Source organism: Miniopterus schreibersii (genome assembly GCF_964146895.1).
Source record: "Miniopterus schreibersii genome assembly, chromosome: 2".
NCBI lineage: Eukaryota > Metazoa > Chordata > Mammalia > Chiroptera > Miniopteridae > Miniopterus > Miniopterus schreibersii.
Genome location: NC_138102.1, coordinates 140,231,751 through 140,254,528, shown reverse-complemented (window position 1 = coordinate 140,254,528; position 22,778 = coordinate 140,231,751). Strand labels below are relative to the sequence as shown.

At 42.2% G+C, this 22,778-nt stretch overlaps 1 protein-coding gene and 1 long non-coding RNA gene across 3 annotated transcripts; one reads left to right on the top strand and one right to left on the bottom strand.

The window, feature by feature from the left end:
- Positions 1–3,065: 3,065 nt before the first annotated feature.
- LOC308553071 lies at positions 3,066–11,512 on the bottom strand. Its single transcript, XR_013998183.1, has 3 exons — positions 11,304–11,512; positions 3,601–3,781; positions 3,066–3,486 (listed from the first exon to the last, which is right to left on the bottom strand). It is a non-coding gene; the product is annotated as an uncharacterized lncRNA (long non-coding RNA).
- Positions 11,513–11,644: 132 nt separating this feature from the next.
- Positions 11,645–17,613, top strand: PRR13 (proline rich 13). Of its 2 annotated transcripts, none has more exons than XM_081128599.1 (4): positions 11,645–11,715; positions 12,328–12,366; positions 12,728–13,116; positions 15,864–17,613. In XM_081128599.1, exons 2-4 carry the CDS (start codon positions 12,348–12,350, stop codon positions 15,903–15,905), a joined length of 450 nt encoding a protein of 149 aa, XP_080984725.1. In that variant the 5' UTR covers positions 11,645–11,715; positions 12,328–12,347; the 3' UTR covers positions 15,906–17,613. The 2 variants fall into 2 exon arrangements, with proteins under 2 accessions (XP_080984725.1, XP_080984726.1); XM_081128600.1 differs by having other exon boundaries at positions 11,650–11,840.
- Positions 17,614–22,778: the final 5,165 nt, after the last annotated feature.

Sequence of the window (22,778 nt, the reverse complement as noted above, 5' to 3'; positions counted from 1 at the left end):
CTAGAGGACTGTTGGGATGCAGACCCAGAAGCACGGCTGACAGCTGAGTGTGTACAGCAGCGCCTGGCTGCCCTGGCCTATCCTCAGGAGGCCCACCTCTTCCCAGAGGGCTGTGCACATAGCTGCCCACCTCTCTGTCCAGAAGACTGTCTCTCAACTCCTTCCCACTGCCATTCTCCCTTGGAGGCCTCAGCTGAGAATCTGCCACTTCAGCATTCAGCAAGGCCCTTGTTCCAGGATTCTCAACCTGCGGGTACCATTTCTCATCTGTAAATATGCAGTTTATGTGTAATCTATGTATGTGCAAACATACATATGGTGATCCTGTGCCTGTTTGCTCTGCCTCACCACTGCCTTTCTTATTTGCCAAGTGCTTGGATCCTTCTGTGGGCATCCAGTCCACTATAGTTCTTACCAGTGACGGAAGATAGGTGTGCAAAGGAAACAGATAAAGCCAGCTTTCCTGACACCATGCCCTTCGGTCATCCTCCCTTCTTGTGATCCTGGGTTCTTCCTGGCACTCTTCTTTTCCTTCTCTCCCATAAGCCTTTCTTTGGTGAGATCCCATGAAGGGCATTGGGGAAAGAGGAGTGAATACGATGACATTGCTGCTCTAAAGGTGCTCAGAGACCCACAATTCACTTTGTTGGGGTCCTCTACAATGTCCTGGGAGGTGGTGTCCTCTGCTGTGGCTTGAGCGTGCCGGCCTCACAGCACAGGATGCTTGAGCCTTGAGTGCGCGGGAGTTTCCCAGGAGTGCGGGCGCAGGCGCGTTCCCAGCCTAGTGAGGTGTATGATGGGGGGCAGCAGGAAACTGCAAATAGCCTGAGTAGCAAAAGTGGGGAGGGGGTGGCGGGAAGAGAGAAAAGTTGATGTGAAGAACTGAGAAATTTTTCCTTCATTTCTTTTTTTGTGTTTTCTCTACTGGCTTTTCTTTCCCACTCCAGGCCCCTTTAGTACTGGGTGCCCAGTCCAATTACAGGTGCCTGGTTTACAGCCCTGGCTCAGTTTCTAACTATCCAAATGCCCTTACTTCCTTTTTCCTAGGGCTCAGGTCCCTCATTTGCCAAATAAGGGGTTGGAGGACTTTTTGTCTAATCCCAGAAGAACAATGGGGGAGCCCTGGCTTCACTACCACAGGATTGCTTCCTGTTCAGTGACCATCTAGCTCTATGTCCTCAGGCAAGTTACTTAACCCTTGGAATCTCAGTTTTATCTTATGTAAAGTGTGGAGAAAAACACCCTGCTTGCAGGGTCAATTCAGGGTGAAGAAAAGGTGGCAGGTCTTATACAACACCTGGCCTTAGGAAACACTTTGCAAATGATAGCAGTTGTGATTGAGCGTTGAGATGATCTCTAGCCCCTTTCTAGCTTGGTTGTTCTAGAATTCCAGGATTAGCCTCTGGAGAGCTCATCTACTCTCAAGCCCTGAGATTTCACCTTCCTTCAGACCCAGGTCTCTAAATCCCTACAAGACTTCATCGCTTGGATAGGCAGCCACCACCTGAAACTAAACACATCAAAATCCAAGCTCCCTCCTCCTTCTCGCCAACAGGCCTGCCTTTCCTTCTTCCTTGACTCTCAAGGACACTAAGTTTCTCTTGGTCCTAGAAAACCCCAAAAAGGAAAATGTTCTTGTCCCCTCTTGTGGCACCAGCTTGTCCCACCTATATCTAGTTAGTTCTCAGGCCCCACTGAAGCTGCGTGGGCAGGGCCTGCTTCTGGGCACCATCCCCCTTTCCTTCCTTCTACGTCTGGCAGCCTCAATTACTGAAATTGCCTCTTGGCTGCATCTTTCCCCCCAATCTGGGTTAAACACCATTCCCTAAATAATCTTTAAACATAACTTTGCAGTGTGTTTTGCCTCTGTGCAACAGTCTGCTTGCCTGTTTCATGATAATCCTCTGAGCACCATTTACAGAGGAGGAAACCAAGGGTTCAGAGAAGTTTAGGAATGTGTCTAAGGTCACACAGATATTAAGTAACAGAGCAGGGATTTTCATAATTAAAAGCAATGTTTATGAAGATGTCATAAATTATTAGAAATAATGTCACATGAAAAGAATATACAGACTTATGCTCACAAGCATAGGGTTATGTTAAATAAAAAATAAACCTATAATCACAAGAAAAACAAACCAACCCCAATAGAGGGACATTTTACAAAATACCCATTCAGTACTCCTCAAAAGTATCAAGATAATCAAGAACAAAGTAAGTCTGAGAAACTATCACAACGAGGAGGAGCCTTAGGAGACATGGTAACTAAGTGTATTGTGATATCTTGGAACAGAAAAAGGACATTGGGTAAAAACTAAAGAAATCTGAATAAAGTTAATAATCATAAGTCAATATTGGTTCATTAAGGTGACAAACATACCATACTAATGTAAGATGTTAGTAATAGGGGAACTGGGTGTAGGAAATACAAAAACTCTGTATTGATTTTTCTATAAATCTGAAACTGTTCTAAAAAATAAAGCTTATTAAAAAAACAAAACAATAACTCCATCTCCAAAACTTCAGAGAGGTCATAAATACAAGGAACGAAGGGAAAGTTATGGTAACCATTACAATGTTTACTTGCAGTAATCTTAAGCATATTGCAATATATCGTATTGAAGACATCACTAACATAGAAGCCAGAAAACCTAGATTATCATCTTGGCTCTCCTAACTGTGAACTGTTAGAAAAGTTTTTTTTATTTAATATTCTCAGGAAGCTGCATGAATGATTCTCTGTCATTTCCAACCCTATAATTCTATGATTCTATGATAAAATAGGATTACTTCACCAAATCCAGGGTTTGCCTGGTTGGTGTTGCCATGATTAGTGATTCTATGCTCATGGAGAGGCAATATGTATGTAAATAAGCTCTTTAGAAGCTTGAAAACATAAATCTATGAATAGAGGTGGACTAACAGGAGAAAAACTGTGTGGCTGAAGACAGAGGTGGTGGATCGTGGGAAGAAGATTGATTTTTTTACTATCTACCTTTGAAATCGGACAACAGTAAGTCTGGGCTGCCTGTCACCATTTGAACCAATTAAACAGAGACAGGGTTGAACCGTATATGAGCATTTATTCCAATATTGCCAGCAATATGGGAGAACAGTAATGGTCATTCACGATAATCTGCTCTGCTGCCTGCCATAAGCCAGCTGCTTATATTGGATAGAAAGACAAAGATTACATGGGAAAGTAGGAATTACAGGCACAGGGAAGTAGGCAAGGTGGGCTGGGGGTTGCAAAGTATGGACACCTCAGGGACTCTAGGACAGGCGCCTCCAGGACCAGATTAAAGGCAATGTGGGCTGGGGGTTGCAAAGGGCAGGTGCCTCCAGGATTCCATCATTTTGGGAACAAGGTTGTTAATCTTTCCATGATACTGGGCAGTTCTTGGAATAGGAAGATGGACCACATTCCATGGATAATTCCCATGCCCCGGGTTGTACAACTCCCAGCCAGGTTAGAAAGTGCTTTTCCTAGTTAGAACAGAACAATCACAGTTAACAGAACATGATAAATATTTCTGTAGCTAACAATCACGGTCAACAGAGCATGATCAACATCTCTGCCCCTAACACCTTTATTTTTACCTCTTGAATTCTGAAATATTTGCATGTTTTCTCTATTAAAATTAAATACAGTTGACTCTTGAACAACATGGGGTTTCGGGGCACCGACCACCGCACAGTTGAAAATCACATAACTTTTGTTGTTGTTGTTGCTGCTGTTGTTTTTGTTTTTTATTCTCATCCAAGGACATTTTCTCCATTGCTTTTCAGAGAGGGTGGAAGGGAGAGAGAGAGAAAAAAAATTCAATGTGAGAGACACATGGATTTATTGCCTCTCGCACGCACCCTGACCAGGGCCAGGGTGGAGCCTGCAACTGAGGTACGTGGCCTGGGCCGGCATCAAACCCAGGACGCTCTAACCACTGAGCAAAAACAGCTAGGTCAACTTAATAACTTTTTAACTTCTGCTAAGTTGTCCCTTGATATTCATGAAGGATTGGTTCCAGGACCCCCTGTGTATACCCATATCTGAAGATGCTCAAGTCCTATATAAAAATGGCATAGGTCAATGCATACAATTGGCCCTTCGCATCCGCGGACTCCCAACTGTGAGTCGGAAACGGTAGAGATGTTTATTGAAAAAAAATCCATGTGTAAGTGGACCTGCACCGTTCAAACTCATATTGTTCAAGGATCAACTATACTTACTTATTAACTTAAGAAGTCTATACCCAGAAAAAAAGATTCGGTGAAAAACACCAAAATAGTAACAATAATGATCCTGTTTGGGTGATGGGAGATGGGACCTCAAAAGTAGTTTGCTTTTTCTTTGTACTTTTCTGTATTTTCCAACTTTTCTTTAATTCTCATGAATTATTTATAGGAATTTAGGAAAAGCATGTAAACAAATTTACTATCACCAGGAAATATTCTCCCACCCCACCTCATTCTCAACTGATAACTTTGCTTCTTATTTCACTGAAGTAAAGAAATCAGGAGCAATCAGCAAAGAATAGTCACATCTTCCCATCACTAAATCTACCAATGAACTTGCATTTGGGCCTGTAGACTCTGATTTCCCTCCTATTACAATAATAACAGCATACATAGGGGTTACTATATGTCCAGTGGTGTTCTGAGTCCTTTACATGTATTAATGAACTAGGTATTATTATTATCCTTTATTTTACAGATGGGGAAACTGAAACATGGGAGTTTCTTTTGAAGTATTTTGCCCAAGCCCAGCCAGCATGGTTTAGTGGTTGAGCGTCAACCTATGAACCAGGAGGTCACAGTTCGATTCCCTGTCAGGGCACATGCCCGGGTTGTAGGCTCGATCCCCAGTAGAGGGCATGCAGGAGGCAGCCAATCAATGACTCTCATCATTGATGTTTCTATCTCTCTCCTTCCCCCTTCCTCTCTCTGAAGTCAGTAAAAACATGTTTTAAAAAAATGAAGTACTTTGCCTAAGGTTACAAGGAAAGTAGCCTGGCTTCAGAGCTCGTTCTCGCAACCATTTCTCTGGTACTAAATGAACTGTCCTATCTGAGGTCAGCGCCTTCACCTGTAAATTGGAACTCCTCTCTTCATGGTCACTTAGGAACTTTGCTCCTTCAATTATCCCTTCTTTCTCCAGCAACATCATTTTTTTCTCTGTACTGGATTATTTCCATCAGTTTACAAACATGCTTTAAAGTCTCCCACTTTAAAAAGGCTGCTCATCCTGCTATGATTACTGCTCTACTTCTCTGCTTTCTTATTTACCAATGCTCGCTGTTAGAATTGCTTTTATTTGCTGTTTCTACTTTCTCACTTCTCATTCTCTCCTTAATTTGTTTCAGGCAAAATTTCTTCTCTGGAATGTAATTAAAACTGCTCTAAAAAATTCACCATCCTTTCAAAATCTAATAGCCAATTTTCAGTCCGCATCATTCATAACTTATCAGCAGCATTTGCCACATTTGATAGCTTCCTCCTTGACTCCTTTTTTTATACTTTCTTCTGATTTTTCTTTTCCTCACTGGCCACTCATTCTGTGCCCTTTTCTTCCACCTCTTCTCTTCTTACTTTCTAAACATTGGCAGGCCTGAGGCCAAGTGGTGGGCTCTCTTTTCTACTCAGGTCACAATTGCCCCCAGCTGACCTCACCTAGCTTTTTGTTAAAATTATATATCTATATCTCTCTCTATATATATATACATACATACATATATATATATATACACATATATATATCTTTATTGATTTCAGAGAGAGAGAGAGAAACATCAATGATGAGAGAGTCATTGATTGGCTGCCTTCTGCACACCCCCCACTGGGGACTGAGCCCGCAACCTGGGCATGTGCCCAGGTAATCAAACCTTGATCTCCTGGATCCTAGGTGGATGCTCACCTGCTGAGACACACTGGCCGGGCCTCACCTAGCTTTTTGGCTTTACAAACCTTGATGACTCTTGATTTTTTTCTCTTCAGACCAGACCCCTCCCTGAGCTCCAGACTGCCAAATCAAACTGCCTTTTCAACCTCCCTGCTTGGATATCTGACAGACATCATAAACTTATCCAAATGTACAAATTTGCTCCCCCCCAATCTTCTTTATTTCAGTAAATGGCACTATTATTTCTCACTTGTTCAGTATCCTTGGATTCATCCTTGATTTCTCTGTTTCTTTTACACTCTATATCCAGTCCAAATCTCCTAAGCTCTACCTTATCAAAATACCCTGCGCCTAACCACTCCTGATCATCTCCACAACTTCTATTCAAACCACCACCATCCTTCCCTACAACACAGCCTCCTAACTGGGCTCCCTGCTTCCACTTTAACCACCTTTCCCTATCTTGTTTTTTCACCAAACAGTAGCTAGCATTTATTTTTTAACCATTTTAACCATTTTTAAGCATACAGTGCAGTGGTATTAAGTATATTCATATTGTTGTGCAACCATCACCACCATCCCTCTCCAGAACTTTTTTCGTCTTTCCAAACTGAAACTCTGTGCCCATTAAACAGTAACTCTCCACTATCCCCTACCTCCGGTCCCTGGCAATTACTCTCTGACTCTATGAATCCGATTACTCTAGGTACTTCATATAAGTGGAATCATACAGAATTTCTCTTTTTGTGCCTGACTTAATTCACTTAAAATAATGTTGTCAAGGTTCATCCATATTGTTTGTAGCATGTGATAGGATTTCCTTTCTTTTTAAAAAGTTTTTTCTTCTTTTAAATTTAATTTTTAATTGATTTTTAGAGAGAAGAGGGGAGAGAAAGGGAGAAAGAGACAGAGAAACACATTGATGTGAGAGAGATACATTGATTTGCTGCTTCCAGCACCCTCCCCAAGTGGGGATCGAACAGGCAACCTGGGTATGTGTCCTGACAGGGAATTGAACCTATCACCTTCTGGTGTACAGGACAACACTCCAACCAACTGAGCCACACTGGCCAGGGCAGGATTTCCTTTTTTCTTTTTTTTTAAAAAATATATCTTTATTGATTTCAGAGAGAAGAAGGGAAAGGGAGAGAGAGAGAGAGAAACACCAATGATGAGAGAGTCGTCATTGATCGGCTGCCTCCTACCCCCCCCTCCCCACTGGGAATCGAGCCCACAACCCAGGCATGTGCCCTGACCAGGAATTGAACTGCAATCTCCTGGATCCTAGGTCGATGCTCAACTGACGAGCCACTCCCTTCCAGGCTCCTTTCTTTTTAAGGCTGAATATTATTTCATTGTACTTATATACCACATTTTGTTCTTCCATTCATCTGTTTATGGACATTAGGTTGTTTCTACCTGTGGGCTATTATGAATAATGCTTCTATGAACACAGATTTAAAGAATGATTTTTAAAAATGAAAAATCATGTAATGCTTGTGCTAAAAATCCTTCAGAGGCTTCCATTCACACTTAGTATAAGATCTGAACTCTCTTCCACTGCTTACAAAGATCTATAAATACTTGCATCACAGCATCTCTCCTTACTTCATTCATATTTCTACATCACTTTCTGACATTTTATTATATAAATATATAAATAAATAAATATTTATATTCTGCCTCTCCCACAAGGATATTACCTCCATAAAAACAAGGATTTTTCTATTGTGTTTTTATTCTTTCTCCAGTGCTTAGAACAGTACCTGGCTAGCTTGAGAAATATTTGTTCAGTGAATACATGACAGAAGCATGATAAATAATTACTGGTTTAATGAATGAGCTGAAGTGAGGTTGTTTTTTTAAAAATATATATTTTTACTGATTTCAGAGAGAGGAAGAGAGAGGAAGATGAGAGACAGAAATATCGATGCTCAGAGCCATTGTTCGGCTGCCTCCTGCATGCCCCCTGCTGGGGGTCGAGCTGGCAACACAGGCATGTGCCCTAACAGAATCAAACCTCAATCTCCTGGATCATAGGTTGATGCTCAACCGCTGAGCCATGCTGGCAGACCTGAAGTGAGCTTTAAAAGCATTATTGAAATGCTTTTCAATGACCTGAGTTTAAATCTGAGGAAGAATTTTTCAACTAGAAGGAAGGTAAAGAGAGATATGGAAGATATTGGCAACTTATGAGGATTCTGCACAGAGGTTAAAATCATTCTGGTCAAATAGTAATAATTCTTAATATTAATGAGAATCATTATAGTGATACTAGCATATAGTGACTGTTTATTATGTGACAGATACATAATTATTTCATCGCAACCACCCTATGCAAAACCTGTGAATATGGAGGGCTAAGCTGTATTTTAAAGATGAAGGAACTGATGGCCCAAGAGCTTAAATAACTTATTCAAGGTCTCACAGTGAGTGGCAAAGCCAGGATTTTAATCCAGGTCCTGGGAAAATTGGACAGGGACATGTAAAAACAAAAACAAAAAACTAGACCACCAACTTACACTATACACAAGAATAAAATCAAAATGGATAAAAGACTTAGATGTAAGTTGCAAAACCTAAAAATCCTAGAAGAAGACATAGTAAAATCTCAGACACCTCTCGTAGCAAAATTTTTCCAATATATCTCTTAGGGAAAGAGAAACAAAAGAAAAAATAAACAAATGGGACTACATCAAACTAAAAAGCATCTGCACAGCAAAAGAAATTATCATAAAATGAAAAGGGAACTCACCATGTGGGAGAACATATTTGCCAATGATATATCTGATATGGGGTTAATTTCCAAAATATATAAAGAACTCATACAACTCAACACCAGGAAGACAAACAATCCAATCAGAAAATGGGCAAAGGACCTAATAAACACTTCTCCAAAGGGAACATACAGATGGCTAATAGAAATATGAAAAATGCTCAAGGTCACCAATCATCAGAAAGATGCAAATTAAAACCTCAATGAGAGCCCTAGCCAGTTTTGCTCAGTGGTTTGAGCATCAGCCTGCAGATTGAAGGGTTCCATGTTCGATTCTGGCCAGGGGTCCGTACGTACCTCAGTTGCAGGCTCAATCCCCAGCCCCGGTTGGGGTGCGAGTAGGAAGCAACCAGTGAGTGTATCTCTCTCACATTGATGTTTCTCACTCTCTCTCTCTCCCCCTTCCACTCTCTCTGAAAAGCAATGGAAAAAATATCCTCAGGTGAGGATTTTAAAAAAACACCACCCTGCAATGAGATATCACCTCCCACCTGCCAGAATGGCTACCATCAATAAATCAACAAACAAGTGCTGGAGAGGATGTGGAGAAAAGAGAACCCCTGTTGGTGGGAATGCAGACTGGTGCAGCCATTGTGGAAAACAGTATGGAGTTTCCTCAAAAAATTAAAAATGGAACTGCCTTTTGATCCAGTGATCCTACTACTGGGAATATAGCCTAAGAATCCCAAAACACCAATCAGAAGGAATATATGCCCTATGTTCATAGCAGCACAGTTTACAATAGCCGAGATCTGGAAACAGCCCGAGTGCCCATTGGTAGATGAGTGGATAAAAAAGCTGTGGGGCATTTAAGTAATGGAATACTATGCAGCTGTAAAAAGGAAGGAACTCTTATCTTTTACGACAGCATGGATGGACATGGAGATTATTATGCTGAGAAAATAAACCAGTCAGAGAAAGACAAATACCATATGATCTCACTTATATGTGGAATCTAATGAACAAAAATAAACTGATGAAGAAAATAGAACCAGAGACATGGTTACATGGTACAGACTGACAGATGTCAGAGGGGAGGTGGGTGGGGCAGATGGGATGAAAGAAGGAGAAGAAACTAGCCAAAGAGCATATATGCATAGCCCATGGACACAGAAAACAATGTGGTGAGGGCCAGAGGGAGGGGTCTGGGTGGAGGGAGGCAAAGGGGAGGGGGAGAAATGAGGGACATCTGTAATAATTACAACAATAAAAATTAAATGTAATTTTAAAAAATAAAAAAAATCAATAATTTCTTTCAAACTCAATAATCTTTCAAGAAAGAAATAATGCAGGTATAAATTTCCCTAGAGCTAAAAAACTAGAAAATGTCCTAATTCATCTCAAATAGCACAAACTTGATAAAAATATATCAAAATGTACTGTGGTTTTACAAAATACTATCATTGGGGGAAGCTAGATAAAGGGTACATGGGAATTCTACTATTTTTGCAACTTTTGAGTTCAAAAATATTTCAAAATAAAAAGTATTTAATAAATCTATTAAGGTCTTTAGTTCAAGATGGCAAACTCAGTATAAAATTTATCTTCTTTATATATATTTTTTATCCCACAAATTTGGGATGTAACATTTTCATTATGGCTTAGTTCAAAGTATTTAATTTCCATCATGGTTTAATCTTTGACCTAGAGTTATTTGGAAGGCTTTTTGTATGTTTGTTTTAAAATTTCCAGGTGTATATTTGTATTTATATTTTACACTGTGGTCAGAGAATATGGTATGTACTATACAATTCTTTGAAATTAGAATTATATCAGTTGAGACCTATTTTTATAAAATGTTCTTAAATATGCTTAAGAAGAATGAGTATTTTTTAACTTCTGGGTTCATGGTTCATTAATCAAGCTTGTTGTGTTGTTAAAAACAAACAAACAAAAAAGAGGCCATTGAAGCAATCCAGTAGAGAGATGATGGTAGGTCGGGAGCAAGGAAGATGAGAAGCCCAGGGATTCCACAGTGCAGTGGTGTTGGAGCAGGGCTGAGGAGAAGTGAGGAGAGAGCCTTCAAGAATGACCTCCTTGCCCCGCGCCGCGTGGCTCAGCGGTTGAGCATTGACCAGGATCCAGGAGATCTCGGTTCAATTCCCAGTCAGGGCACATGCCCAGGTAGGAGGCGGCAGATCAGTGGCTCTCTCATCATTGATGTTTCTCTCTCCCTCTCCCTCTCCCTTCCTCTCTCTGAAATCAATAAAGATATATTAAAAAAATAAAAAAATTAAAAAAAGAATGACCTCCTTCATTTCTGGTTTATGCATTTTTATAGCTGAGAGTCAGAATCTCCATTTGCCCTTTTTAATAGGCAAGGGTGTGTGTCTACATATGTAAGCATTTGAGGATCTTTCCTGAGCCACCTTCCTGGTTTCGCCTGGAGGAGGGCCCTTCTCTTAGCCTGCGGTGGTTTCTAGTTTCTGCAATTTGACGGATGGCGGAGCTACGCAATTGAGGTAGGCATCCTAGGGGAGATTAGGCAATGTCTGTATTTCCGGCAAGAATGTTTCTTTACTTCTAACGGAGACCAGGGGGGAGGTGGCAATCTTGAGACTTGGGGCTGAGATTTAGCAGTTTCCCCCTCGTCCCTCAGCGCTCTGTGTATATCTGTGTTACAACACTTACCACGTATACTGTAGTCACATTATAAGAGTGTTGCACCCACTGGACGAGAAGGTCGGAGGTTAGGCGCTCAATTTCCTCCGGGTTGGTTTAGGGCTTAGCCCAGAAACTGGCTCCGCCCTCTCCTAACCGGTTTCTCCCGGCCCCACACCTAGGGATTTCCGGCTCGCCGGTGCCTCCGCACCCTCATCTCCATAAAAGGGCCCGGCTCCGCCCCTACTGCAACCGTAGCCGTCTAGCCTAGCAGGGACTAGAGTGATTGACGAGGATGTCTCCCAATCATGATGCCGAATGACCACATACTTACCAATTAGGTGGTAGCAGAGGCCGGTGCCAAAACCGGTGGTGGGGGGAGGGAACCAGGAAGTGAGCAGAGATTGAGAAGGACCAGTGGAGCCCAGGAGGTGGTGTAAAGGTGATCGGGCATCAGGATTCCCCAATTTTCTCCCTTTCCCGTTCCTGAGTCACGGGTCCCTTCGCAGCGGGAAGTCAGGGTCTCCAACTGACCTTTTTAATGGGCAAGGGTGTGGATCTACATATGTAAGCATTTGAGGATCTTTTCTGAGCCCCCTTCCTGGTTTCGCCTTCATCTTCCTGGTTTGACCTCGAGGAGGGTTCTTCTCTTCGCCTGGGGTGGGGGTGCTGTCCCCTGTCCTCCTCCTCGGGGGGTGGTAAAGTTGTTTAAAATCCTTCCTTAATCTGTGGGTGGTTAAAGTCACGGACTCAGTCACGGAAAGAGAGATGAGTGATGGGGAAAGCGAGATTCTCTGACTCTGCCCCTCTTGCGGAGTTAGAAACCTCCAGCTGAGGCCAGAGGTAGTGGAAGGTGGAGCGGCCCAGGGAGCTAGGTTCCTGTAGTTAGGGAACTAGAAATAAAATAGGTGTTGAGGGCGAAGGAAAGGTGGAAGGTCATGGTAGTTTCTCAGAGCCTACGGTAGAGCTGGAGGCGTTGAGGTGGGGCTCGGTTTCTAAATCCCCTCACCACCTCTGGGCCGTCAACTTTTTGCCTTCATTTCTTTTTCCTAAGGCTGGAGGAAACACCTGACGATGTGGAATCCCAATGCTGGTAGGTGTTTGGGGGGTTGCTCTCTTCTCACACCCCAAACCCTTTTCAAATGGGCCCCACGACAGGAAGTTTCTGTGTTTTTCGTCCACTTCTCCCCTCACCAGCAAAAGCCAAGTCCTTAGACTATAGCTGACCCGTGCCCTTGTCTTTCCTTAGAGCTCACGGTCTCCCTCTCTTCCCAGCCTAAGAGGGATGTGACCTTTTCTCTCTTATGCGGGTTTGTTTCCCCTACCTTCCATTCTTCCTCACTTTTCCATTTCCCTTTAAGTATTAAGTAAGAAACCGTATCTCCTTTTTGTTCTTTGTTGTTAGAGGCTCTGGGCAATCCTAATCTTAATTTATTCTTTGCTTCTTCCACCAGGGCAGCCAGGGCCAAATACGTATCCCCCTAATGTTGGGTACCCTGGAGGTTCCAATCCTGCCCATCCACCGCCTGTCAATCCTGCCTATCCACCGCCTATCAATCCTGCCTTTCCTCCAGGCTCCTTTCCCACTCCCCCAGGAGCGCCCCAGGGGAATCCAGCTTTCCCCCCAGTTGGGCCCCCTCATCCTATGCCACAACCAGCTTATCCAGGATACCAACCATCAGGTCCCTACCCCCCTCCATACCCACCACCTGCTCCTGGCATGCCTCCTGTGAATCCCTTGGCTCCCGGCATGGTAGGACCAGGAATGGTGATGGACAAGAAGATGCGGAAGAAAATGAAAAAAGCTCATAAAAAGATGCACAAACACCACAAGCATGGCAAGGTCAGTGCTCTCTTGAGCTTGGTTAGGAAGAGGTGCCCCTTCAGAGAGACTAGGCAAGAAGGGGTGCCAAGGGGGATTCACAGTCTGAGGACATGGGGCAGTGATTGTGTTGCTCTGGTAGATGGTTCTTCTTTTTTTGTTAATCCTCACCTGAGGATATTTTTCCCATTGATTTTTAGAGAGAGTAGGAGGGAGTGAGGAGGAGGAGAGAGAGCGAAACATTGATGTGAGAGATACACATTGATTGGTTGCCTCCTGCACGAGCCCCAACCGGGGCTGGGATTGAACCTGCAACCAAGGTACGTGCCCTTGACCGAGACCCATCGATGCTCGGCTGGACACTAACTACTGAACCACACCAGCTAGAGTGATGGTTCTTCCTTTTTATAAAGGATTCCCACTGGGAAGAATCTGATAATCTTGAAATATTAGGCAAATTGGGCTTTCTGTCTGTGAGGGGCTGGGTAAGCCTTAGAGTGGATATCAGAATCAGAAGCACTTTTTGTGCCCTGGCTGATTTGATTCAGTGGGTAGAGTGTCGGCCTGCAGACCAAAGGGTCCTGGGTTTGATTACTGGTCAAGGGCATGTACCTCAGTTGCAGGTTCAATTCTGCACTGGTCAGGGCACGTGTGAGAGGCAACCAATTGATGTGTCTCTCTCAAGTCAATGCTTCTCTTTCTCCTCCCTCCTCTCTCCCTTCTACTCTCTCTCTAAAAATCAATCGAAAAAAATATCCTTGGAGAGGATTAAAAAAACAAAAATACTTCCTGTCTGTTTTTCTCAGAATTCTTGCCCCCCTCCCTCTCTCTCAGGTGCATGTTTTAACAAATTGGACATTCTGAGGTAGTCAAAATGTCCATTAATAGGGTCAGTTATTTTTTTTAACCCTCACCCAAGGACATGCTATTGATTTGAGAGAGAGAGAGAGGTGAGAGTGGTGAGAGAGACTATGGATTGGTTGCCTTCATTATGTGCCCCGACTGGGAATCAAACATGCAACTTTGCTCTAGCTGATTTGGCTCAGTGGTTAGAGTGTCAGTTGGCCTGGGGACTGAAGGGTCCCATACCTTGATTGCAGGCTCGATCCTAGAGCCCAGTCGGAGTGAGTGTGGGAGGCAACCAATTGATGTGTCTCTCTCACATCGATATTTCTCTCTCTCATGTCGTTTCTTTCTCTCTCTCTCTCTCTCTCTCTCTCTTCCACTCTGTCTAAAAAGCAATGGGAAAAATATCCTCAGGTGAGGATTAAAAAAAAAAAGATGATTCTCCCTCTCTCTCCCTCTCCCTTCTTCTCTCTCTAAAAATCAATTTAAAAAACAACAAGAAGAAAAAAAACCCATCTGACCTTTTGTTATGTGGGATGATACTCCAACCAATTGAGTCACACCTGCCAAGGCAATAGGGCCAGTCTTTTGACAAAACAAAGTCTTATATGATAATTAACAAATAATAATCTGCCCTAGTTCCTGGACTTTCTTTCTCTTCAGGGTGTCATGTTAATTATATAGGCTTTTTTGCCCTGCCATCCAGTAGGGAAATTGAGGACTAGTGATTCTCAGCCTCGAACAAAACCTAAGTTTCATGCTCAGCCCAAGGCTAAGTATCCTCATTCTAGAGGATTGAACCAACCTGGATCTTGAGGAGGCCTTAATTAACATTTTACTGCTTAGTATATATTTCCTTATGGCTTTGGGTGCTAATTCCTAGTTCTGGATCTTTGGTAGAAGTCTGAGAAGGAAAGGTGAGATTGAATAGGGGAGAAATTACCCTGGAGAGACTAAAAAATGTTTTTATTTATTGATTGATTGATTTCGGAGAGAGTAAGGGAGAAGAGAGAGAGAGAAACATCAATGATGAAAGAGAATCCTTGATTGGCTGCCTCTTGCGTGCCCCCTACTGGGGATGGAGCCCAAAACCAAGGCATGTGCCCTGACCAGCAATTGAACCTTGACCTCCTGGTTTATAGGCCAATGCTCAACCACTGAGCCATACCAGTGGGCTTGTTTTGTTTTTAAATAATATTTTATTTATTGATCTTAGAGAGAGGAAGAGAGAGAGACAGAGAGAAACATCGATTCTTTGTTCCACCCATCCATGCATTCCTTGGTTGCTTGCTTCTTATATGTGCCCTGACAGAATCGAACTGGAAACCTTAGTGTACCGGGATGACGCTCTAACCAACTGAGCTACCTGGCCAGGGCTGAAAAATGTTTTTAATGACAGTTGTTGATGGGAGTATGCATGTAAAGAACCTTGGCTAGGAGTCTCCCAAACTTCTCTCCCACCTTCTTCACTTTCTCCCAACTGGGGCTTAGGAAAAAGTAGAGATAGATGCATACACAGCTGCTGTTTCTATTTGCTTTCTTAGATTCATAGCCACTAGGAACTTTCCATGCAGTGAATCAATAAGCATTTATATGGAAGCAGCTATTTCCTAGCACTATATTATGCTTGTGCCCCTAATTTATTCCTTGCCTAGGCATTGACTCTGGTAAAGAAAGTTGGAAAACTTGCTCTAAATGCAGTATGTTAAATTCTGTGCAATGAATTAGGGTGATTTAATCCAGTCCTGTATCCTCACTGCTGAAGGAAATCCTTGCTTTTGCTATTTAAGGGACAGTCTGGTTTAAGACTACTGACCTTCTTAGGTACCTGGGGGGAGGGGGAGGGAACCAAAGAATGTCCCATGGAGTGATTAAATGTCATTTGGATCTGATGCTATCTCCTTTCCCCTTTCCCCTTGCAGCATTCCTCCTCCTCCTCCTCTTCCAGCAGTGACTCTGACTGAATACAGGGTCTGGACCCTTCCCTCAAGTTTCTCCAGTTCTGCTCTCCCATCAAGCTTCAGATGCCATCTTGTACTGGGGGAAATTAGCCTTTGCATCCCTCTCCCCTTCTCCCCCAATCTGAGCCTCACTCTGCTGTTCAGCCCTAACTGGTTAGGGGAAATGGGAAAAGAATTGCCATGGGCTAGCATAGGCCATCTTCTCGGTGCTTGGATAGAACTTTTAGCCAATGAGTTTTGCAGAACTATTTTTTGAAGATGGTGAAACTTTTGAGCTAAATGCTGAAGATAAGTCTAAGATCTAGAAAATGTGATTTTATACTTTCTTTTGTAATATTTGTAGTTGGGGAGGTGTTGTGGAAACTTAATTATGAGAGGGGAAAAAAACAAAGAACAAACTATTTAAAATATGTATATATATCTTTATTGATTTCAGGGTGAGGAAGGGAGAGGGAGAGAGAGAGAGAGATAGAAACATTAATGATGAGAGAGTCATTGATCGGCTGCCTCCTGCACACCCCAGACTGGGGATCGAGACTGCAACCCAGGCATGTCCTCTAACCAGGAATCAAACCGCGATTCCTGGATCCCAGGTCAATGCTCAATTGCTGAGCCATGCCCGGCCAGGCTTTTTTTTTTTTTTTTACATTGTGGCACGCTTGGTGATTTAATGGCAAATACATTTCCCAGCATGCCTTTAATTGATTGTACTAACTGCAGGGCAGCTAGAAAGTGGAGTCCGTTTGTTGATGAGTTCTGACTGCCATTTTGGAACCTAATCTTTATTCCTTAGCTCAGTATGCGATCTCAGGTCCTCCCCTTATTCTCCAACTCTCAGTCCAAATAAAGCTTTTTGTCCTGATCTCTGTTCACATGTGCCATTACCTTGGTTGGGCCCAGCACATTTTACTACTTTTGCTGCCCTTCCACAGACTTTTTAAAGTGTATCAGTTTTACAGTAAGTAACCAGAGTATCAGTGAGCAAGACACATACTGTCTCTGTCTCTTAAGTGGGAGGAAGCTTCAGAATTCAGGCTTAGTAGAATGAATCTTTACTGTCTTCCCTTTAATGAATGGATATTAGCCTTTAGCATAAGTTTTTGTATCTGCTATAGAGGTTCTCAGCTGTGGCTGCTCATCAGCTGTAAGAGAGTAATTTAGGACTTTGCCCTAAATCTACTAAATAAGACTCTTTAAGGATGGGGTCCTACAAATCAGTATTTTTAAGAAACTGTGTGTGTGATTCTGATGCACAGCTAGAACTGAGGGCCACTGGTTCACTCTGTGCCATGCACAGGACTACACATCAGATTCTCAAAGATCTGTTGAGTAGAGGAAAAAGACATCTAAGAGAACTCATTAATAAAGACAGATGCTACAGAAATGCCAGAGGGATATAAACCTAGAAATAACTGGGGAGGGAAGGAGTCAAAGACGACTTCACAGTCAGAGAGATATGATGTGAGAGACTGGACAGGCCATTGCTGGCTTTGAAGATGGAATGGGGCCAACAGCAAAGGAATGCAGGCAGCAAAGGAATGCAAAACTGGAAAAGGCAAGGAAACAGATTCTCTTCTAGAGTATCCAGAAGGAACCAACCCTTTTAACACTTTGATTTTAGTCCCATAACACTCATTTCAGACTTCTCACTTCCAGAATTGTAAGAGAATAAATTTTTGGTGGTGTAAGCCACAAAATGTGTGGTAATATATTACATCAGCAATAGGAAACTAATATACTTACTACAAAATAAAAAATGACTGTTATTAAAAAAAATCACAGGAAAAGTAACATTTCAACTTTTCAACTACCTCTTGAGCCTTGAGTGTGAAAAATATAAGTGGAGAAAAAAATAAAAGTGCATTTACCAAGTGGATGGCAGAGAGGAGCTAGGAAGGGAATGTGCTTAGGTACATAATTAGAAAGCTCCATATTATATTTGGGAATTACAGGTATCCCAGAATGATTTTCTGGAAAATTGTTTATTGAGGAAATACTGTATTCTGGGTGCTGAAGCTACAAAAGTGGGTAAGAGTCCCTGCCTTTTATAACCTGCAAGATCTAATGGAGCAGACAGATGTGAATATGTGAATAGGTAGGTTATAGTACAGTAAAAAGGACCACAATAGAGACATGGATCAATGAAGGAGCAAAGGAAGGAGTGACAGTGCCCCTGGCAAAATGAACTCAGTCTGGGCTGGGCCTCAGGATGATAGTTTTTCAGTTGGTAAGTCATCTCAGCTAACATCAAGCATTTATTATGTGCCAGGCACTGAGTCCTTTACATTTATAATGTGTAATCCTCACTGCAACTCTATAAGTTAAGTACTATTATTCCCATTTTATAGTTGAAGAAAACTTGTCAGGATTCAAAATCAGGCACAGTGGTTTGAGTCTGTGCTCTTAACCCAATGGATTTTAGGCAAAAGAAGTAGTTTTACAGAGGCACAGAGTTGTAAAAAGGTGTAGGATGAAAGTTCAGGAGTTCCTTAGCCTGAGTTCCCATTCTGGAGCCTGGATGCAGGAGGAAATGAGGCTGGAGTGGGGGAGATGGGGCTAAAGAAAGGAGTGGACTTAAGAGATGTTTCTGAGGTGTGGTCCACAGGGCTTAGGGATTGAGTGAGGGCTTGAACTGGGAAGGAGTGTTTTTAGTTGGCTGCATTACATCAATGTCCTTGGGGCAGGTTATATGAAATAAATGCTTGAGGCCTTCCTATATTTTACTCCTCACCTGAGGATATTTTTTCCATTGATTTTCAGAGAGGGTAGAAAGGAGAGAGGGGAGGAAGAGAAGAGATATCAATGTGAGAGAGACACAACAATTGGTTGCCTCCCACATGCACCCCAACCGGGGCTAGGGATCAAACCCGCAACCCAGGTACATGCCCTTGATCAGGACCTGTGACCCTTCAATGCGCAGGCCAACACTAACCACTGAGCCTCGCTGGCCAGGGCAAGTTCTCTTATTTTAGAGCCAGCTTCTAATTTTATTGGGAAATCCTAGGCCAAGGCCTGCTTTTCCAGTGTCTTGAATTTGGGGACCATTCTAATGATTCTTTCCAGTTTTCATTTATTTTTTTATCAGCTCTTCTTTTTTGAGGAGGAGAAGGGAGATATGGGCACAGGGGATTGTGAGGTGAAGAGAAACAGATGTTGACAAACCAACCAGAAATAAGGACAGTGAGAAAATACAAAGAAAAACGAAGAAATGAGTAAGAAAATCCACTGATTTTCTCCACTTCCTTTTTTAATCCTCACTCAAGGATATGTTTTTACTGATTTGAGAGAGAGAGGTAGAGAGATAAATCTTGATGTGAGGGAGAAATATTGTGCCTCCCATACCCACCCTGACAGGGTTGAACCTGCAACCTTTTGGTGTATGGGACAGTGCTCCAACCAACTGAGCCACCCAGCCAGGGCTGATTTTCTCTACTTCTACTTGTGGGGAGCACATCTCCCCTTCCTGGCGTTTCTAGGCCATATACAGAGCCCCTTGCTGTTGTTTAGTTACTATTGTATCTCAAAAGTTTAACTTCTTAAAAGCTGAAAGTAATACATGTATTTGGGAGAAAATTGTAACATTTTTAATAGGATGTTTAGTAAAAAGTAAGGTTTTCTTCTCATCTCAGATTCTCAGCTTCCTCCCCAAAGGCAGCCAGGACTACAGATTCTTTTGTAAACTAGAGCTATTCTGCACCCCAACCCCACCCCTTTTATTTCTACTTCACATTGTTCCTATTGCCCTCCCTCCTATTTTATTTTATTTTTAAAAATATATCTTTATTGATTTCAGAGAGAGGAAGGCAGAGGGAGAGAGAGTGATAGAAGCATCAGTGATGAGAGAGTCATTGATCAGCTGCCTCCTGCCCCCCCCCCCCCCCGGGGATCAAGCCCACATCTGGGCATGTGCCCTGACTGGGAATCGAACCACGGTCTCCTGGATTCTAGGTTGATGTTCAACTGCTGAGCCACGCCCAGCCAGGCCCCCTCCTATTTTATATCAAATGGGAGAACAGTACAGGGCCTCTTTTGAACCCAGCATTTTCTCATTTAATTATCTTAGAGTTGATTCCATATCTCTGTCTGTGTGTGTAGATTTTATGTAGATAACATTGTTTTAACAGCATTCAATTTATTCAACCAATCTTATTGCTGGAATTTTAGATTGTTTCTAGTATTACTATACACTTAACTGCTACAGTGAACATTTTAGTACATATATCTTTGCCAGAGATTGAAAATTGGATGCCTATGGCTATATCTGACTATGAGACTTTTAAAAAAAATCCTCACCCAAGGGTATTTTTTCCATTGCTTTTCAGAGACAATGGAAGGGAGAGAGAGAAACATCGATGTGAGAGGGACACATCAATTGGTTGCCTCCTGCACACACATCCCTGACCCCGACCAGGGCCAGGGATTGAGCCTGCAACTGAGGTACGTGCTCTTGGTCCAAATCGAACCCAGGACCCTTCAGTCGGTGAGCCGACACTCTAACCACTGAACCAAACCAACTACGGCAAGACTTTTTTTCAGGGACTACTCTGTGTTAAATATCAGACATTTTCAATAAAGGTTCAGATTTCAAGCTGGAAACTCTAGCAACAGTGGGCCCACATTTCTAAAGGCAGAAATATGGCCCTGAGTAGTGGTCATTCCTTACAGATGGTTCCAGTCTTCTCACTGTCCTTTCAACTTCCTGTTGCCTTTCTTTCAGCCAGCTCCTCCCAGTTACCTTACTTGCCTGGCTCCTGAGCACAGTGGGTTTGTGCCCTCTGTTTTGTAAATCAGTTTAAGACCTTCAAGATGATGGTTCTCCTGTGTTTTTTATCTTACGTCTTTACCACCCTGTGTCCATGCCATTCTTTTCTTACTAGAAACCAAGTATAGCAAGATTTCCACACAATTGAGAATGGGAAACGATAGGAAACCCATGAGATCTAAAATACAAATTGACATTTCAGCTTTGGGGACTGCGAGTCATGGGATGTCTTTAGTTTGCTGCCTTTGGAATCTCCCTCTATCAGGTTGCTTTGTGGCCCTGGGCAAATTCACTCACTTGACTAGCTTGATTCCCCTTTTGAGAAGAATTTAGTGATTCATGAAATTATCAGCTATTACTATTAGGTGCATCCCATCTTTCTGTTTCAAAGCTGGCTGCAATTGTAAGCCAGCCCCCAATAGTAGCCATGTTACTGTTAGTAGAGGATGATGCCATTTTATCAACTTTTAATTTGATCTTTGTTTTGTCCCCCACATTAGAGATAGCCACTCACTTTCACCCTGGCTCTCAGAACTCCTCGAGTATAAATAACCCAACTGAAAATCTTGAGATTAATCTGACCTTCAGCCTAAGCCTCACAGTAAGCCTGTTTCTTATTTTGCTTTTTTTCTGGGTGTCCTAACATTGTCCTACTTTGTTTCCTCTCTTTTCAATATTTGGTCTGCCTCTTGCCTTTGCCAAATGACAGTCTTTTTAAAATTTCTATTTCACTTTGCTTTTAATGCCCACTCCCTCACTTGGGGGGGGGGGGATGAGACGAAAGGCACTGGAGTTCCTTTTATCCACTTCAGGAAACGATTCCTCTTAAAATGACTCCACTGAATTGGGGTTGCTCAATAAAACTTGATTAATATTAAGGCCAGAACTAACACCCAAAGAAATTGAACAAGGTTCAATAATAACCCTGTATGTGCTGTCTCTTTCAATTTCATTCTCCTTATTTTGTCTTATTCCCTTCCAGGGCTCTTCTCTGTTTTTTTTAAATGAAGTTTTAATGTGGGAATTTACAAGAGTGGAGAAAGCAGTTTAGTAGACTCCTATATTCCCATCACCTAGCTTCAGTAATTATCAACATTTTGCCAATCTTGTTCCATTCCACATATTTTTTTCCAATTTTTATTAATGGAGAAATTTTTTAAAAGTTTAAACAGGCCTGGCTGGGCGTGGCTCAGCAGTTGAGCATTGACCTAGGATCCAGGATATCCCGGTTCAATTTCTGGTCAGGGCACATGCCCGGGTTGCGGGCTTGGTCCCCAGCGGGGGGGCGTGCGGGAGGCAGCCGAGCAATGACTCTCTCATCATTGATGTTTCCCTCTCTCCCTCTCCCTTCCTCTTTCTGAAACCAATAAAGATATATTAAATAAATAAATAAATAAATAAAAGTTTAAATAGTACAATGATCACCCATAAACCTGCCACCTACACTCAAAATTGCTATCTGCTAACGTTTAACCGTATTTGCTTTGATATACCTATGTGAACCACTTGAAAGTCAGTTACATACATCATAACTCTTCACCCTTAAATATTTCATCATGCACCTCTTAAGTAGTATTTCTCCTACATAACCACAATTCCATTATTGTAGTTAAGAAGATTAACAATACTTCCTTATATTAGCAAGTATTTTATTCATGTTTGAATTTCCTCAATTGTCTCCAAAATATCTTAGATAGGAATTTTTTATAAGCCAGATCCAAACAAGATCTATACATTACATTAGAGTATTACTGCCTTTTAAATTTCTCGTTCTCCTCCCCTCCTCTTACTCATCCATTTTTCTATTACATTGCCTTTTTGAAGAAACCAGTCTAGTTATCTTGTAGAATGTCCCACATTCTGGATTTGCTGATTACCTCTTTATAGTGTGATGTGTTTAATTTGTTATTCCATGTAAATATCCTGTAAATGGCAAGATAGGTCTAAAGGCTTGATTAGATTAAGATTAAACACTTTGAGAATAATACTTAATAGGTGATGCTACATACTTATTGCATCTCATCAAGGACCACATAATGTCAAAGTTGCCCTACTATTAGTGATACAAAGTTTGATTACTTGGCTAAGGTGTTGACTATCAGATCACTCCATTT

Excerpts from the sequence above, each read along its gene's own strand:
- PRR13 (XM_081128599.1), top strand. Across the intron at positions 13,117-15,863 it reads AACACCACAAGCATGGCAAG|CATTCCTCCTCCTCCTCCTC; the intron begins GTCAGTGCTCTC and ends TTCCCCTTGCAG.